This window comes from Budorcas taxicolor, chromosome 1, assembly GCF_023091745.1.
Source record: "Budorcas taxicolor isolate Tak-1 chromosome 1, Takin1.1, whole genome shotgun sequence".
Lineage (NCBI taxonomy): Eukaryota > Metazoa > Chordata > Mammalia > Artiodactyla > Bovidae > Budorcas > Budorcas taxicolor.
The window spans coordinates 1,106,946-1,125,465 of record NC_068910.1 but is presented as its reverse complement, the minus strand read 5'-3'; the positions used below and the strand labels follow the sequence as shown (position 1 = coordinate 1,125,465).

At 51.5% G+C, this 18,520-nt stretch overlaps 1 protein-coding gene across 5 annotated transcripts in view; it reads right to left on the bottom strand.

Moving 5' to 3' along the window:
* Nucleotides 1-17,942, bottom strand: part of KBTBD12 (kelch repeat and BTB domain containing 12) — a 53,424-nt gene extending 35,482 nt beyond the window's left edge. For 2 of the 5 annotated variants that reach the window (XM_052639100.1, XM_052639043.1), the window contains exons 1-4: nt 17,872-17,902; nt 12,336-12,616; nt 5,560-6,739; nt 1,521-1,791 (exon numbers count right to left, since the gene is read on the bottom strand). In XM_052639100.1, the coding sequence (XP_052495060.1) occupies nt 1,521-1,791; nt 5,560-6,629 (1,341 nt within the window). In that variant the 5' untranslated portion in view covers nt 6,630-6,739; nt 12,336-12,616; nt 17,872-17,902. Of the gene's footprint in view, nt 1-1,520; nt 1,792-5,559; nt 6,740-12,335; nt 12,617-17,871 lie in introns of those variants that run through there. The other 3 variants (XM_052638977.1, XM_052638897.1, XM_052638821.1) reach the window with 3 other exon arrangements.
* Nucleotides 17,943-18,520: the final 578 nt, after the last annotated feature.

Sequence of the window (18,520 nt, the reverse complement as noted above, 5' to 3'; positions counted from 1 at the left end):
GCTAAAAAAATCAAAGGAAAGCTTTTCTTTGGAGCATATTCATGCAAAATTAACTACGTCGTGAATAGCTCTGAAAAAGCTTAATTACAAAAACTCTGTCAGGTTTCAGCTACTAGCTGTGATTAAATCTAAGTTAATTTTCAATGCATAGCATGAGTTTACAACATGTATTAAACGTGAAGTTTAAAATTTTAAAAACAAGTATGATACCTCCTAAAAGGCAAAATGGAAGCTCATGAAATGACTGCAAAAAGATGTATCAGACAGCTGATGTATCAGGAAGCAGATCTGGAGAACGGAGAACTCAGACAGGCAAAAATAGAACTAGTATACGTCGTGGGAAGCTCCAGTCCTCTGGCCACTCGATGCAAAGAGCCGACTCATTGGGAAAGACCCTGATGCTGGGAAAGACTGAGGGCAGGAGGAGAAGGAGGAGGCAGAGGGTGAGATGGCTGGACGGCATCACCGACCTGATGGACCCGAGTTTGAGCAAGCTCCGGGAGACGGTGTAGGACAGGGAAGCCTGGCGTGCTGCAGTCCTTGGGGTCACAAAGACTCAGACACGACTCAGCCGCTGAACAACGACGACAACGCCGTGGGGACGGACAGTGAGCAGTGAGACTGATCTTTCCACAAACACTGGGCGGCCGGGGCAGAAGGCAGCTGCGTGAGGCTCCTGTGACAGCCCCAGGCGCTGGCAGGGCCTGCAAAGCGCAGAGAAGCGGCCCCTGTGGCCCCGGCCCGCGGGCTCCTCCGTCCTGCAGCCCTGCCGCCGAGCTTCAGCCTGGCCTCCGTCTCTCCCTCTGACGCCCAGCAGAGACAGAGGGAGCACCCTCTTGTGAAAATGGCTGTGAAATCACAGATAAGCATTTCAACTTCCTGCTTCGAGTGAGAAGCTTTATATGAAAAAGACCAGAGAGTTACACGCAGACAGAACCGGGCTGGGGGTCCCACTTCTCTGCCTCCAGCTGAGATGTTTCCCACACAGAAGCCCTCCGCACAGGCCTCCTTCATCGTCCGCAAGAATGGGTGGGTTTTGAGGGACACAGCAAAATACTGAGTGAAGTCAGGTCTAGAATAACGCACTTTAAAAGCCATTCCCCTAAAAAAAAAAAATAAAATTCATTCCCCTAAACTGCTTTATCAGGCTTCCCAAGCGGCTCAGTGGCGAAGAACCCGCCTGCTAATGCAGGAGATGAGATCTGAATCCTGATCCAGGAAGACCCCCTGGAGGAGGGAATGGCAGCCCACTCCAGCGTTCTCGCCTGGGAAACCCCGTGGACAGAGGAGCCTGGTGGGCTGCGGTCCACGGGGTCACAAAGCGTTGGACACGACTTGGTGATTAAACAGCAGAGCTGCTCTCACACTTTAAAATCTTCTGTTTAATATTCTATAAAATAAAAAGCATGCTACCAAAAACAGGAGCCACCCTCTTTTAGTATTCAACAACTGCACGATTTTCAGCAGAGCGGCCAGGCTCAGCGCAGCGGTGCCACGTAGCACACAGGAGCTCTCTTAACCTGAGGGGTCCAGCCTCCAATCACGTAGAGTTTATTGTCCACTGTGGCAACCGCATGGCACGCCAGCTGCAGAGGAAGCGGAGACACCCTTTTCCAGGTGTCCCGTTCCACAGAGTACTTGTCAACACAGTTTGTGATAAGATACTGGTTTTTAACTTTCATCTGTCCTCCTATCACATAGAGGTCGTTACGGACGGCGCCCAGAGCGTAGAGCTCTCGAAATTCTGCCGTGCATAACTTCTCCCAAAACTGGTTTCCTCTATCGTGGTACCTGTGAATTAACAGAGAGAACCAGGATTAGATTCAATGTGAAAACAAGCTGCCAGAGAAACACAAGTTTCTTTTCCAAAAACAACGTGATTTGGTTCTTCTAACTGGGGAGGAAGAAACATCAATATAAGACAGTGACACGTGGTGGCGTTCGATCGCTAAGTCGTGCCTGGAAAACCCCAGGAAAAATATGGCAAATAAGAAAAAGAAAGGTTCTGTTTGGAAACAGGTGAAAAAATTATGTGTGTTCTATACAGAGTACAGCTTCTATGTATAGGTTACTTATCGTGCATCAAACATTTGACAGTTAAACCTATTACAGGCATTTTCCCCCAACTGTTCTAGACCAACCCTTACATTCTTCCCCAGGATGACGTTTTACTTCAGGTTGGACAGGGAAGTTGGAAGATTGTTCTTTTCAACCCAAAGATTGCTCTTTTCCTTCAGGTTTGTCTGGCTGGTCACAAACTGAAGGCCAGCATTTATCAACCCTCAGGACAGCTGTCTTCTCAGTGATTTTAGGCAGGAAACCAGAGTTCCTAGCAGCACAGACAACATTTTCACCACTGCTTTGAACTGTAGGGGATTTTAGAGAAGGGAGGATCGCGCGTCTACAGGCGAGGGCTCCTGGAACAGACGGTGAGCCTGTCAATAGGATGGAAAATGGGTTTGGGGGTCTGGGGGACCTCCCTGGTGGCCCAGTGGTTAGGGTTTCACCTTCCAACGCAGGGAGTGGGGGTTCCACCCCTGGTGGGGGAGCTAAGACCCCACACACATTACCCCAAAAGAGAAAACAGAAACAACGTTGTCCCAAACTCAATAAAGACCTTAAGAAGAGTCCACGTTAAAAAAAAAATCTTCAAAAGCTGAGTTTTTGTTTTTCTGAGACATGGTTTAAGAGGCCAAGAACAAAAATATATCCCTTGAAGGTTGGGAATACATGTTTGCCGGGCAGCTTGGTAATTGATTTAGCATTTTGCACAAAGGATGAGGAGCTAAAACGCCCAGATGAAGCTGTGGAAGCTCACTGTCTCGGATGCATCACAAAGAAGGCAACGACCGTGGGGAAGCACGCGGCGTCCTTTCAGAGGCCGTCGGTCGAAAGGCGACTGTCCTCAGCTGCTTGTCTACCGAAGTGTGAGGGACGAAGGGGATGGTGAGGCGTGCTTTTAAAACAGAAAGAACCGACTGCAGGGCACAGTCCCCTCCCTCTGTTAAGTCGAGAAGAAGGGCATCTGCGTGGAGACCCGTGACCTACAGGGTGCAGGCAAGCTGGAGAGCGTCTGGGGAAAGGGCAGCTGCCGACGCGGGCACGGCCGCGGAAACGCAGGCAGAGGCGCTCGCGCCCACCACAGGCCTCTGCCGGGTCCGCTCGGCTTCTGCCCTCTGTTGTGGCTGTCTTTGCAAGAGATGTTCCCTTGGTGAGGTGGGAACACCAGACCACCTGACCTGCCTCCTGAGAAGCCTGTATGCAGGTCAGGAAGCAGCAATTAGAACTGGACATGGAACAACAGACTGGTTCCAAATCGGGAAAGAAGTACGTCAAGGCTGTATATTGTCACCCTGCTTATTTAACTTCTATGCAGAGGACATCATGAGAAACGCTGGGCTGGAAGAAGCACAAGCTGGAATCAAGATTGCCGGGAGAAATATCAGTCACCTCAGATATGCAGATGACACCACCCTTATGGCAGAAAGTGAAGAGGAATTAAACAGCCTCTTGATGAAAGTGAAAGAGGAGAGTGAAAAAGCTGGCTTAAAGCTCAACATTCAGAAAACAAAGATCATGGCATCTGGTCCCATCACTTCATGGCAAATAGATGGGGAAACAATGGAAACAGTGAGAGAGTTTATTTTCTTGGCCTCAAAATCACTGTGAACAGTGACTGCAGCCATGAAATTAAAAGACATTTGCTCCTTAGAAGAAAAGCTATGACAAACCTAGACAGTATATTAAAAAGCAGATACAGTTACTTTGCCAACAAAGATCCATATAGTCAAAGCTATGGTTTTTCCAGTAGTCATGTATGGATGTGAGAGTCGGACCATAAAGAAGGCTGAGCACCAAAGAACTGATGCTTTTGAACTGTGGTGTTGGAGAAGACTCTTGAGAGTCCCTTGGATGGCAAGGCGATCCAACCAGTCCATCCTGAAGGAAATCAGTCCTGAATATTCACTGGAAGGACTGATGTTGAAGCTCCAGTACTTTGGCCACCTGATGCAAAGAACTGACCCACTGGAAAAGATCCTGATGCTGGGAGAGATTGAGGGTGGGAGGAGAAGGGGATGAGGTAGGATGGGATGGCTGGACGGCATCACCGACTCAATGGACATGAGTGTGAGCAAGCTCCGGGAGTTGGCGATGGACAGGGAGGCCTGGCGTGCTGCAGTCCACGGGGTTGCAGGTTTGGACACCACTGATCGACTAAACAGAAACGACAAATCGCAAGCCTGGCACTGAGGGGCCCTCAGGAAGTACTGTGAGACCTTAACTATGTGCACAGCAGAGGAACCTCATTCGAGCCCCAAGCAGCGCTTCTCACAACGGCAAAGGGCCGTCCAGTCAGAGCCACGGCTTCTCCAGTAGGCGGGCACGGGTGTAAGAGTCGGACCATAAAGAAAGCTCAGCACCGAAGAATCAGTGCTCTCGAAGTGTGGTGTTAGAGAAGACTCGGGAGTCCCTGGACTACAAGGGGATCCGCCCAGTCAATCCTAAAAGAAATCAATCCTGAATATGCAGCTGAAGGACTGATGCTGAAGCTGAAGCTCAAATCCTTTGGCCACCTGATGAAGAGCTGACTCATTAGAAAAGACCCTGTTGCTGCGAAAGATTGAAGGCTTTTCCCCCTGAGGCTCCAAGGGGAAAAGCAACAGGAAGCGAGTGTCAGGGGCCCAGAAACTCCCCCCAGGAGACCCAGGCCCCCTTCCCCCGGGGACCTGGGGTCCGAACCCGCACCCGCTCTGTCGCCGTGGGCAGAGACCAGAGGGGCAGGCACTGCCCGGGGTTTCCATGCCCGCCCCCACTGCTGGGCAGAAGCGACGTGCCTTCAGCGTGTGCGGGTGAGGGGCGCCCGCTGGAGCCTGAAGCGGTCCTGCGATGCGAGGAGGTGACAGCTAGAGAGAGACCTCTCCTTCTCTCTCTGTCCCCACTTTGCTGTCAAGAAGCACTTCCCGAGCGAAAACTCTGAGAAAGTCTGGCTCAAGGGCCCCGAGAGGGGCTGGTGTGTAAGGAGGGCTTCAGGGCCTACCTGCACGGTTCTTACTCACCCAGGCCCGTCTCAGGGCTGCGTTCCTGCTGTCTCCACGTACAAGACCTGGACAGACGCGACTGCTAAGCAGACACTGCTCTCCTACAGCTCTAGGTTGAAGCATTCTTTGGCTGCCAACGTTCTACACTATGAGAGGTTTAGGAAGCGGGTGTTAGTCGCTCCGTCGTGTCCGACTCTTGGCGACCCCATGGACCACACAGTCCATGGGATTCTCCAGGCCAGAATACTGGAGTGGGGAGCCTTTCCCTTCTCCAGGGGATCTTCCCAACCTGGGGATTGAACCCAGGTCTCCCGCATCACAGGCAGATTCTTAACAACGAAAGGGAGAGGGAAAATAATGTGGATGCTTTCATTATGAATTTTACCTCGATGTCAGATACATGATCGCGGGGTAATTCAGAACACATGTGATTTAAAGCATGATCTCTCAGCAGTGACTTCTGCCAGGGTCAAAGCCAGATAATGGAAACAAACTTCCAAGCACATCGCTGGGTACAAACCTGTAGATTTCAACGTTCTTGCTCCTCTGTCTGGAGAGTTTAGAGGCGCTGGCTTCCCCAGCCACGACGATAGTGTTGTCTTCCATGACGACGCCAGCACACACGGTGCCCAAACCCTCCCCGTACTTGGGAGAGGAGATGAAATAGGTCTTCCGCGATGCAGGGTCATAGCAAAAGCTGGCGTCCCCGTAGTTCCTGTGTCTCGACCTGATTCCGGAAGCATTGGTGCCGACGCACAGCAGGAGGCTGGTGGTCTCCATGCCGTAACGAAGGTTCTGGGCGTGCGGCCGGGCCGTCTTGATGGCTTTGAACGCGTTCTGAATGAGGTCGATGCAGCTCGCGTCGCACAGGAGCGCTGTGTTCCTCCTCAGGGCTTGTCTCAGGAAGGCAGGGCTGACCAGCTGCAACCTCACCTGCTTCAGAAGCTCCACGAGGTGCTGCGTGCGGTGGTCCGGGCGATGATTGACCCACCTCAGGACGAGGTCCAGAATGCTCTCCTCTCGGGACACGTTCAGGTCGTCCGACTGAATCAGCGTCAGGAGCTGGTGCACCTCCACTTCTAGGATCTCTTCGTGGAAGCTCACCTCGGCAAAGTGCTGGTACAAATATTTCCTCGATCGATCGGCTAAGTCTTCAGCTCCAATCTGCTTTGCAAAATAATAGATGCCGACACAGTTGGAGGCATCCATGTGGGCCATCATGTGCTTCTGACACACCTGGAAGACATCCTCCATCTGCATGAAGTAGGCTGCCACGGCCACCGTCTGCACGTTGGCGTTGCTGACCTCCAGGGCCGCGTGGTACATGTAACGCAGTATCACCGCCACGCTTTCCGCCGTGATGTCGTGAAGCACCACCTCTCTCTGGGTGCACTCGAGCAGCCCGCAGGTAAACATGGCTTTGAAATACGGACTAAAGGCAGCCAGGACCAGTCTGTGGCAGGGGAACGCCTCCCCTTCCGCGATGATCACAACGTCGATCATCTCCCCTAACTCTTTCATGCTGTTAATTCTGTTCAGCAAGTTCAGGCTGTGCTGGTATTTCTCTTTCCCCTCGGACTTGCACTCCATGGCGCCCTCTCCGGTGCCCAAGAAGGTCTTCTTTAAATGTAGCTTGATTCTCGAGGGCCTGTTTTCATGTCTGATTACTCACCAAGCAACAGAGATGTCACGAAGCACTCCTGAGGGGAAGGAAAGAGGCAGGTTTCTTCTAAGAAAAAGATTCTCTGAAATTTACACGTGCAGCATTACTTCTGAGAGGTATTTTTAAGTAAACATGCATTCCAAGCAGAGACTTTTTATATTAAGACCACCACTAGGGCCCCTCCCTGGTGGCTGAGCAGTGAAGAACCCGGCTGCCAAGCGGGAGGCTCGGGTTCAGTCCCTGGGTCGGGAAGATCCCCTGGAGAAGGAAATGGCAACCCGCTCCAGGATTCTTGCCCAGGAAATCCCACAGACAGAGGAGCCTGGCGGGCTACAGTCCACAGGGCTGCAAAGAGTCAGACACGACCTAGTGAGTAAACAGCAACAGGAGACATCGGCTGTAAAAAAAGAAGAAGAAGAAAAAGAAAAACCAATAAATTATTAACCACGAACAATATTTCCCTAACTAATGGCAGAGGTTTTTCTAGGAGGGCTGGGAAGACCTTCCTGCCAAGGTGAATGAAGAGAGAACAGACGGACACCCTTAGAAACACTAATCTTACTTGTTTACCTGTGGCGCTGGCTCTCAGATGCTGGGTGGCTCTCTCGGCTGCGGGGTGCAGGCTTCCCAGGGCAGGGGTCTCCCGCGCTGCACAGGCTCTAGGCCGTGCGGGCTTCGTCCCCCACCCCCCACCCCGAGGCGTGTGGAATCTTCCCAGACCGGGGATCCAGCCTGTGTCCCCCGCACTGGCAGGCAGGCTCTCAACCACTGGACCAGCAGGGAGTCGAGACGGGCACCTTCTGCGTGTCCACTTCTTGTTACCAAATTCAGCTGACCCTCAGGTGGCGGACCGGGGCCATTAGGAGACAGTCTCTCTGTGGAGACGCAACCCCACCACCCCCAAGTTTACACGCGCCATCCCCCAGAACGCACCCAGATGCGATCACGGCCGGTCTGCAAAATCACAAGGGGCCATGCAGGCTGGCTGGAAAAGCAGTCCACTAAAATTCTGCTCAGACTTTGCCGTGGAGTAAATACTTCAAAACAGGGCTTGGGAAAGCAAAGCACAGCCAAGCGTCTGTCTGTCAATGTGGGAACTCAGAGCACTTGAAACTTACAACCAAATCGTCCTAAACTCACAAAGCCCACAGGAGTCCCCCACCTTCCTCTGACCCTCCCTTGGCTCTTCTCTACCTCCCAGAGGCAGAGGAAGCGGCGGAGTTACTTCCTGCCTGAAAAGGCACACGTCTAACTAAAAATTCCTTTAAGCTTGTCTCAGCTTCCCCTTTCCCAGGGGAACGGAAGCTAATTAGCCACTTTGCTCTAAAGAACGACATTCCCAGAGTCGGAAGCCCTGGATGGGAGGAGTGGATCTCAAGCCTCTGTCACCTCGTCCAGGTGTAACGTGGCCGAAGTTGTACACAGCAAGAATCAACATCGATGGCAGAAACGTCAGCAGACGAGCTGAGAAACAAGGGTGGTGACAACTTCAACACCGTGAAAGCAGAGTCTGCCAGCTGTAAAGGTTATCAGTTCAGTTCAGTTCAGTCGCTCAGTCGTGTCCGACTCTTTGCGACCCCATGAATCGCAGCACTCCAGGCCTCCCTGTCCATCACCATCTCCTGGAATTCACTCAGACTCACGTCCATCGAGTCAGTGATGCCATCCAGCCATCTCATCCTCGGTCGTCCCCTTCTCCTCCTGCCCCCAATCCCTCCCAGCATCAGAGTCTTTTCCAGTGAGTCAACTCTTCGCATGAGGTGGCCAAAGTACTGGAGTTTCAGCCTTAGCATCATTCCTTCCAAAGAAGTCCCAGGGCTGATCTTCAGAATGGACTGGTTGGATCTCCTTGCAGTCCAAGGGACTCTCAAGAGTCTTCTCCAGCACCACAGTTCAAAAGCATCAATTCTTCGGCACTCAGCTTTCTTCACAGTCCAACTCTCACATCCATACATGACCACTGGAAAAACCATAGCCTTGACTACACAGACCTTTGTTGGGAAAATAATGTCTCTGCTTTTGAATATGCTGTCTAGGTTGGTCATAACTTTCCTTCCAAGGAGTAAGCGTCTTTTAATTTCATGGCTGCAGTCACCATCTGCAGTGATTTTGGAGCCCCCAAAATAAACTCTGACGCTGTTTCCACTGTTTCCCCATCTATTTGCCATGAAGTGATGGGATCAGATGCCATGATCTTTGTTTTCTGAATGTTGAGCTTTAAGCCAACTTTTTCACTCTCCTCTTTCATCAAGAGGCTCTTTAGCTCCTCTTCACTTTCTGCCATAAGGGTGGTGTCATCTGCATATCTGAGGGTTATTGATATTTCTCCCAGCAGTCTTGATTCCAGCTTGTGCTTCTTCCAGTCCAGCGTTTCTCATGATGTACTCTGCATAGAAGTTAAATAAGCAGGGTGACAATATACAGCCTTGACGTACTCCTTTTCCTATTTGGAACCAGTCTGTTGTTCCATGTCCAGTTCTAACGGTTGCTTCCTGACCTGCATATAGGTTTCTCAAGAGGCAGGTCAGGTGGTCTGGTATTCCCATCTCTTTCAGAATTTCCCACAGTTTATTGTGATCCACAGAGTCAAAGGCTTTGGCATAGTCAATCAAGCAGAAATAGATGTTTTTCTGGAACTCTCTTGCTTTTTCCATGATCCAGCGGATGTTAGCAATTTGATCTCTGGTTCCTGTGCCTTTTCTAAAACCAGCTTGAACATCTGGAAGTTCATGGTTCACGTATTGCTGAAGTCTGGCTTGGAGAATTTTGAGCATTACTTTACTAGCATGTGAGATGAGTGCAATTGTGCAGTAGGTTGAGTATTTTTTGGCATTGCCTTTCTTTGGGATTGGAATGAAAACTGACCTTTTCCAGTCCTGTGGCCACTGCTGAGTTTTCCAAATTTGCTGGCATATTGAGTGCAGCACTTTCATAGCATCATCTTTCAGGATTTGAAAGAGCTCCACTGGAATTCCATCACCTCCACTAGCTTTGTTCGTAGTGATGCTTCCTAAGGCCCACTTGACTTCACATTCCAGGATGTCTGGCTCTAGGTGAGTGATCACACCATTGTGATTATCTGGGTCGTGAAGCTCTTTTTTGTACAGTTCTTCCGTGTATTCTTGCCACTTCTTCTTAATATCTTCTGCTTCTGTTAGGTCCATACTATTTCTGTCCTTTATCGAGCCCATCTTTGCATGAAATGTTCCCTTGGTATCTCTAATTTTCTTGAAGAGATCTCTAGTCTTTCCCATTCTGTTGTTTTGCTCTATTTTTTTGCATTGATCGCTGAGGAAGGCTTTCTTATCTCTTCTTGCTATTCTTTGGAACTCTGCATTCGGATGCTTATATCTTTCCTTTTCTCCTTTGCTTTTCGCTTATAACCTTGTAAAGGTTATAAGCTTTCTAAATTTCTGTAATCCGGTAAAGTGTTAGAAATCTCATCTGTCTCAATGAGACATGGCACGTTTTCAATGTTGAATTAAAGTTCATTTCAGGAAAGAAGTGTTAAGCATGAAAGGGATGTTTAATGATATGATAGCAACTGTAAGACCTAAAAAAATGACTGCTCAAGGGTGTGGAATCATAGTGACTAGTCAGTCCCAGAAGCCTACACTTGAGATGAGAATGCAGCCCTCCTCGACGGACTTTCCGGCAGTAAGCGGCTCAGCTGGCTTCCGTAATGGCTCGGTGGTAAAGAGCCTCCCTGCCGAGACACGAGACCCAGGTTCGATCCCTAGGTCTGGAAGATCCCCTGGAGGAGAAAATGGCAACCCACTCCAGTCTTCTTGCCTGGGAAATCCCATGGACGGAGGAGCCTGGTGGGCTACAGCCCATGGGAGTCGCAGAGTCAGCTATGACTTAGCGGCTAAGCAGCAATAGGAATGGGACAGTGGCTCAGCTGCTCTCCAGTAAGAGGGTGAAGCTCACGTGTGAGAGTTTTCCGGCTGAAGGTGAACCTTTGCTTTTTGCTTTGTTGTAGACTTTTACAAAGAGAATCCAACTATGGGTAATTAGGCGGTCATTATCTTTCTGAGCTCTCCTGCAACACATTACGAGTGGTCCGAAGCATATTATGTGGCCTTCTTTATACAGAAACACACCAGTCAGCTTTGCAGATGACAGCTGTTTCCTCACCCTAAAAAGTGTAAAACCGCTCTTCTAAGGAAGTACATGTTTGAAGACTTCCATTCCGTTTGCTGATATATAAGACTTTCAGAGGGCACCCACCCCCACAGTGCTAGAAGGCCGCGAGCAAGCTTCCCGGTGGCGTTGCAGGATCTAACACGATCCAGGCAGTTCAGCCTTGCTAATTCCTAAAGCTTATCTGGATGGCGCTGGAGGGAAACGAGGCCCTGGGGACCCAAGCGTTATGGCTGCAGCCTAGGACTTCGTATCTTTCAGGCAGGAACCAAGCCACCCTAGTTGAAACTTTTGGCTTAGGACTAGTTTCATAAAAACAGAAGTGGCATTCGTTTCAAAGAGGTTAAAAACGGAATCCTTGGTCCCTGATGGACGGGTTTTCTGTTTTTAAACCTCCATCTTGTTTATTTACGCATTTGGCTGCGCCGCTGCGGAACGTGGGTGCTTTGATCTCTGGGTGGCATGCGAGCCCTTAGTTGCGACGTGTGGGATCCAGTTCGTTGCCTAGGGGTGAAACCGGGGCCACCGCCAGACCACCAGGGAAGGCCCGGGGCCAGTTTTCTTGGTAAACACGTCACAGGTAACATCTTACATGCAGCTCTGTACACACAGTGCCAGCGTTCCCTTAGCACCCAGCCTCCCTCCTTTGGGGCAGGGTGGGTGGGACTCCCCCCCACACCCCTCGCCCTGAGGCTGCTTCAGGGGCCGGTGGGAGCCTGATTCTGGCCCGACTGCGGTGACGCGCTGGTGCAGTGGTCGGGGGCAGCCGTGCGCTACACAGATCGGGGTCTGACCCTCCGCACCGTGTGCCCACAGCTGGCGCGAGGACGGAGCCAGGACAGGAAAGGCGGCGGCACTTCAGACATGCCTCATGTCGGTACGTTTCAGTTCAGAGGGAGATGCCCGTCCCTTCGAAGTCTGAGCAAGCTTGCGTTGGTGGGTGCTGTTGCTGGCACGCAGGAGGCCTCACTGGCACGAGCGGCATGTGCGTGAGCGCGGGGCAGCGCAGCACGAGGCACTGCGGATGCATATCGTAGTTTCTCCCGGTGTATGCTTACGGTCTCTGTTACTGCACTGTGGAGCAAAAGAACTGCGGCAATTTCCAGCGTTGCTCACTTCTCCTTGATGGAAGGCGGGAAGCACGGAGTCAACTCTTCTGAATTTACCTCTTCACGTTCAGTGACCAGAGCATCTTAGAACCAGAGGGACTGAGTCCTGAACCCAGACTCCAGAGCCTGCCTTCTTAATCAGCCCCTAACGCAAGCACCCGACTACAGCCAGAGAGGAAGCCTCAGGCTCCGTGGGATTTCTGTCTGAGTTCAGCGCTGCCACTGCAATGCAGGGCTTCAGTTCAGTTCAGTTCAGTCGCTCAGTCGTGTCCGACCCTTTGTGACCCCATGAACCACAGCACACCAGGCCTCCCTGTCCAACTCCCGGAGTTTACCCAAACCCATGTCCATCGAGTCGGTGATGCCATCCAGCCATCTCACCCTCTGTGGTCCCCTTCTCCTCCTGCCCTCAATCTTTCCCAGCATCAGGGTCTTTCCAAATGAGTCAGCTCTTCACATCAGGTGGCCAAAGTATTGGAGTTTCAGCTTCAAAATCATTCCTTCCAATGAACACCCAGGACTGATCTTTAGGATGGACTGGTTGGACCTCCTTGCAGTCCAAGGGACTCTCAGGAGTCTTCTCCAACACCACAGTTCAAAAGCATCAATTCTTCGGCGCTCAGCTTTCTTTATAGTCCAACTCTCACATCCATACATGACCACTGGAAAAACCATAGCCTTGATTAGACGGACCTTTGTTGACAAAGTAATGTCTCTGCTTTTTAATATGCTATCTAGGTTGGTCATAACTTCCTTCTAAGGAGTACTGCTGCTGCTGCTGCTAAGTCACTTCAGTCGTGTCCAACTCTGTGCGACCCCATAGACAGCAGCCCACCAGGCTCCCCCATCCCTGGGATTCTCCAGGCAAGAACACTGGAGTGGGTTGCCATTTCCTTCTCCAATGTATGAAAGTGAAAAGTGAAAGTGAAGTCGCTCAGTCGTGTCCAACCCTTAGCGACCCCCTGGACTGCAGCCCACCAGGCTCCTCCGTCCATGGGACTTTCCAGGCAAGAGTTCTATGGAGTAAGCGTCTTTTAATTTCATGGCTGCGATCACCATCTGATTTTGGAGCCCAGAAAAATAAAGTCAGCCAGTTTCCACTGTTTCCCCATCTATTTGCCATGAACCGATGGGACCAGATGCCGTGGTCTTAGTTTTCTGAACGGTGAGCTTTGGGCCAGCTTTTCCACGCTCCTCTTTCACCTTCATCACGAGGCGCGTTAGCTCCTCGTCGCTTTCCGCTGTAAGGGTGGGGTCGTCTGCGTGTCTGAGGCTGATGCAGGGGCAGCCACAGGCAGTGTGCAACAGGCGAGCACCGCTCTGTGCCAGAAATAGATGTTTTACAGGCACAGAAACTTGCATTTCATACATTTTCACATCATGAAATATTGTTCTTCTTTTGGCTTTAAAAAGCTATTTAAAATGATGAAATTCATTCTGAGCTCGCGGCCTATACAAAACAAGCAGCAGGACAACAAGCCTGCACTGCTGTCGGAGGAAGCCCGCCGTCCAGACCCTGCCTGGCTGCCGGTCTGCAAGCCTGTGCTGCAGTCCAGCTGGAGAGTCTGAGACGGGGAAGGCTCAGAGTCCTGTTTTAAAAAGATCATCTGGTTGTCTCCCCGAGATTCCCAAAGATAAATCAATTTTCTAAATAAATGTTTGGATGGTTTCTCTGCCCCAAACACTGGCTTCAACAACAACAGCAACAAATAATACTTTTCACATTTGGAAGAGCATTCATGACTGTTTTAGGTGAGAGCATATATTTAAGCATCTGTTCCTTCTAACCACGGGGCTTCCCTGCTGGCTCAGGCAGTAAAGCGTCCGCCTGCAGTGTGGGGGACCCGGGCTCTGTCCCTGGGTCGGGAAGATCCCCTGGAGAAGGAAATGGCAACCCACTCCAGTGTTCTGGCCTGGAGAATCCCATGGATGGAGGAGCCTGGTGGGCTACCTCCATGGGGTCACAGAGAGTCAGACATGACTGAGCGACTTCACTGGTTCACTTTCCTGCTATCCACCTTTTCTACCACTCCTGAAAGCTACTCTAATTGCTATGGATTTACAGACCAAATGACTTTCCTGGTGAAACTCTGGAAAATGCTCGGGCAGTTGTATGTTTCAATAAGTGTTCCCAGAATTGCTTCTTGTACGCAAGATCTGCATAGAAGACACTGGTATTGCAGACGGGGGCTTTAAAGTGAGGCGGTCCTGGGTCTGGGATTCCCTGGTGGCTCAGACAGTAAAGAATCTGCCTGCAGTGTGGGAGACCTGGGTTCGATCCTTGGGTCGGGAAGAACCCCTGGAGAAGGGAATGGCAACCCACTCCAGTGTTCTTGCCTGGCGACTTCCATGGACAGAGGAGCCTGGTGGGCTACAGTTCAGGGGGTCGCAAAGTGTTGGACATGACTGAGCAACTCACACACACACCCCACAATCCTAGGTCTGAGTTGAGCCATCTACTTGCTGTCATCCTAGAACATGGAACCTTTCTGCACGTCGGGTTCTGCATCAGGAAGATGTGGGTGCTGTATATAAGTAAAGTATTCAGAGCTGGATCAGTCCTTTGGGCCAAGGTGCTCATGGGGGGTAGCAGTGTGGCTCAGAGGTGAGGGACATGGGCTTTCTCTTGGGTCCCTGAGGCCTGGGTTCAGCGACCTGGCTGTGCCATTCACAACACGAGCAAGTTTCTCAGCCTCTTTCTGATTCCTGGCGTGAGACTAGTGTCGAGAATTATATGAGAATAGTTGGGAGAATTGAACAGGGCCATGCGTGTCCAACGCGTAATTTGCTTGGTGAAGCTGAATACACCTGGGCAAATAATTTATGAACAAAAAAAGTTTGGGCTCCTAGACAAACTGCTTGCGGGCACAGACACGGCTCACCAGTGCAAGAATCGACAGCAACTTTTCCCTGGGGGTTGGGGCACAGAGGGCATTCTCCCTTCATCAGCAAAATAAAGCTGCACAAATGTTCCCAGTGATATCAATGGGGAGTTATTCTCTGCTCCGATTTATAGAAGACTGAATTGGTGCACTCGTGTTAACAGTGCCCATAACAATGGGGAAAAATGAGTAGCAAAGATAAATATGTCACAAGAATAAAGCCTAATTACTCTGCAAATCCAACATGCAGTTTCACCCACGTCCAGAATACTTAGTTTTAAGAAGTGGATTGCTATAAAGTTTAACGGGACATAAGAATGTTAATTTACTTAAACTGCCAGTGTTGTGCTTTTTACGATGTTTAGTTTCATAATCTTTATATTATCTTTAAAGTTGTTCCGTTCAGTCGCTCAGTCATGTCCAACTCTTTGCGACCCCGTGGACCGCAGCACGCCAGGTCTCCCTGCCCATCACCAACTCCCGGAGTTTAATCTGACTCATGTCCACTGAGTCGGTGATGTCATCCAACCCTCTCTGAATAATGATTCATACGTGACTGTGCCTCTATATTTTGCTGAAGTCAAAAGTAGTTTAAATTCACAGCAGCACTGTTTGAATTATCAAAACTTTGGAAAGAGCCTAAATAGCCAATAACGGCTGAACAGATAGACTAGAGCATATTCATTCAAGAGAATATTGTCCAGTATTTAAAAAGAGCTTGTAGAAGCTTAAGAAAACAGTGAACTAGGGCTACGTGTATCAACATGGATCACAAACCTTAGTGTGTGAAAAGACTGTGAAGAACAGGGGCTGCGTGGCATTGACGTCTTGTTTAAAATATGCAAAGCAATATTACACACTCTAACAGAGTAAACACGGAGGGTATCTTATGACAAAGGAAACGTAAACATTTGGAGAAAGTGGTAAAGGGCTTTAGGGAGCTTTTTGTGCTACTATTAGATCCGTCCTGTGAGCCTGACATTGTATTAAAATAAGAAGTCATGGGACGTCCCTGGCTGTCCAGTGGTTAGAACTCTGTGTTCCCAGCGCAGAGGCCGCAGGTTCAACCCCTGGTCGGGGAAATAAGGTCCCACCTGCCACACAGAGCAACCAGAAAATAAACAAATAAAGAAGAAAGTTAGAAGAATTGTATATTCTTTAAGGATACATGCAAGTTTAGTGGAATATAAAGAAATGAAAGGTAACTATAAACACCGCCTTCAGGGCAGCGCCTGCCCTCAGAAGGCACGGCAGGAAGGGGACACAGCTGGAGAAGGGCCCAAGGAGCTCTGACTGAATAATCCACGCTTAATTTCATGGTTGCATGGTGGCCACACGACGCACTTTATTATTATTCCTTATGCCTTTTTGCATGTCTTAAATATTGTATAAACTAAGTTTAAAATTAAAATGTGTATTAACATTAGAGAAACTTACAAACTTTGAAAATGTAACCTACATTGTAAACCACATTAGTGTGTGTATATATATAGAGAGAGACAGATAGGATATATGGATACATTATGACTCTCCTTTCAAACCTGTCACAGTGTAGGCAACCTAACTTATGAGTCACTGGAAAATCCAAAAGCTTACACCCTACTTCTCCAGTCTGAATGAGAACTGCCTTGGGAGAAAGGCAGGAACAATGTCTTCCTACATCTGCTTTGGTGGGAAAAGAAGTTACTGGATTCCTGAATTAGTATTTTTCCCCCATAGACATGTTCAGTATGTGCGGATGTTATAATCTGAAATGATAGAGTTGGTCAACAGCAAAGCCTTGAATTTTGTTGATGAAAAAGACTGACGACCTAAGAAATTACGCGGTTAGGGTCCCAAATTTCAGCCTAAAACCCCTTTGACACATTCTGACATCCAGGCCTCTGGCCCTCAAAATCAGTCCCCAGTCACCGTGTGGTCAGGAATTTGGCCCCGGCCCCTGTTCTTAGGGGCCTGAAGCCAGAGATAGCAAATTGGCAGCGCAAAGACTTTTTTTGGTAACTTGTCAACATGCAAAGCTGACATATTCCAGCACCCATTGAAAAAAAAAAAAAAGGAAGACAGGGCGACAGGGGGTTTTTGATTTGCGCGGCGAGGCCACTGGCAGGCCTTGGCAACCCCACCTTCCCTGGTGGCTCAGTGGGGAAGAGTCTGCCTGCAATGCATGAGACCCGGGTTCGATCCCTGGGTCGGGAAAATCCCCTGGAGAAGGGGATGGCGACCCACTCCAGTATTCTTGCCCGGAGAATCCCATGGACAGAGGAGCCTGGTGGGCTGCCGTCCGCGGTCGCAAAGAGCCGGACACGACTGAGCGACTAACACACACGCCCACCTCGCAGACCAGCGGCAGCCCTCGAGTGGCCCCGCTCTCAGAGCGGACACGCCTCCCCCACTCCCCACGCCCCCATCCGGGCCTGACCCCGCCCCCATCTCTAACTGCTCCGGGGCTGCGCTCTTCTCGCCCCTACAGCCGTTACCTTGGGGGCCCCTGGCTTCCCCACCAGTCTCCGGCCTTACTGCCTTTCAGCATCGCCGCCTTGTTCAGAGCCTGGCAGAAATGGCTCCGGACCGGCCTGCGTGCCCCGAGACTCGCGGGGTACTGACAACCCTGGGTTTACTGCATGGAAATGAACCACACCCGCGCCTCGACCGGGAGGGCGAGACGCTAAAGACGCGGCTCCTTCGCTGCTGCCTTTGCGGCCTCTTTGCATTCTCCCCGGAGCCTTTAACCGGCACAGAGCTCCTCAAGAATCCCCCCGGGGTCCGGGCGGGAGGGAGACGCAGGGCGGTTAGAATCTTCCATCTGCAGTGAGGACTCTGGACCGTGTGCTGTGCCGGGCACTGTCCTCGGGTTCCAGGAGGACCCCCGGACCGGCAGGCGCCCCCGCCCCAGCGCTCGCGGGCCGGCGAGGAGGGCGCCCCGGGGCCGGGCGGGTCCCAGCGCGGGGCTGCGCGCGCGCGGCGGAGGCGCAGGGCCGAGGGACCCGGGACGCGCGGGTGGGCCCCCCGCCCCCAGGAGGGTCGCCGCTACTTACGGGGCTGCCCGGCTGGAGGCGCGGCCGCACTCGCTCCGCTGGGGCCGCCGCGATGGCGCCTGACCGGCCGGGCGCCTGACCAATGTGGGCCGAGCCGGGGCGCATATAAATAGACGCCGCGGGGAGGGCGCGCGCGTCCCGCGGGCAGGGAACCGACCTGGCAGCTCCGCGCGGACAGCTGCTCGCCCTCCGCGCCCGCCGCGGGCGCAGGCACCGCGCGCCGTCGAGCCTGCGTGCGTGCGCGTGTGTGTGTACACGCGTGTTGCAGGGGCCTCGTGCCCGAGCCTCGTGGTGAGCACGGGAGCTCCCAGCCGTCGCCACGCAGTCGTTTCTTGGTCCTTTGCGGCTGTTCCGGCCTGACGCGCTGGGAGCCCCGCGGTGCGGCCGGGCACGGGGCTCACCCCCCCACTGCAGCCAGGTGCCAACGCCTCCCCAGAGGCCACGAGCTCCGCCCTGTCCGCCTGGGCATGCTGGCCCTGCAGAGAGCTCAGGGTCAGGGAGCGGGCACTGACGGGGTGGTGGTGGGCAGAGCTGGGAGAGGCAGGAGGCAGGCGTCCTTGCTGGCCTCCAAGGGACTTCCCTGGTGGTCCAGTGGTTAAGAGTCTGCACCTCAGATATAGGGGGTACAGGTTCAATCCCTAGTCAAGCA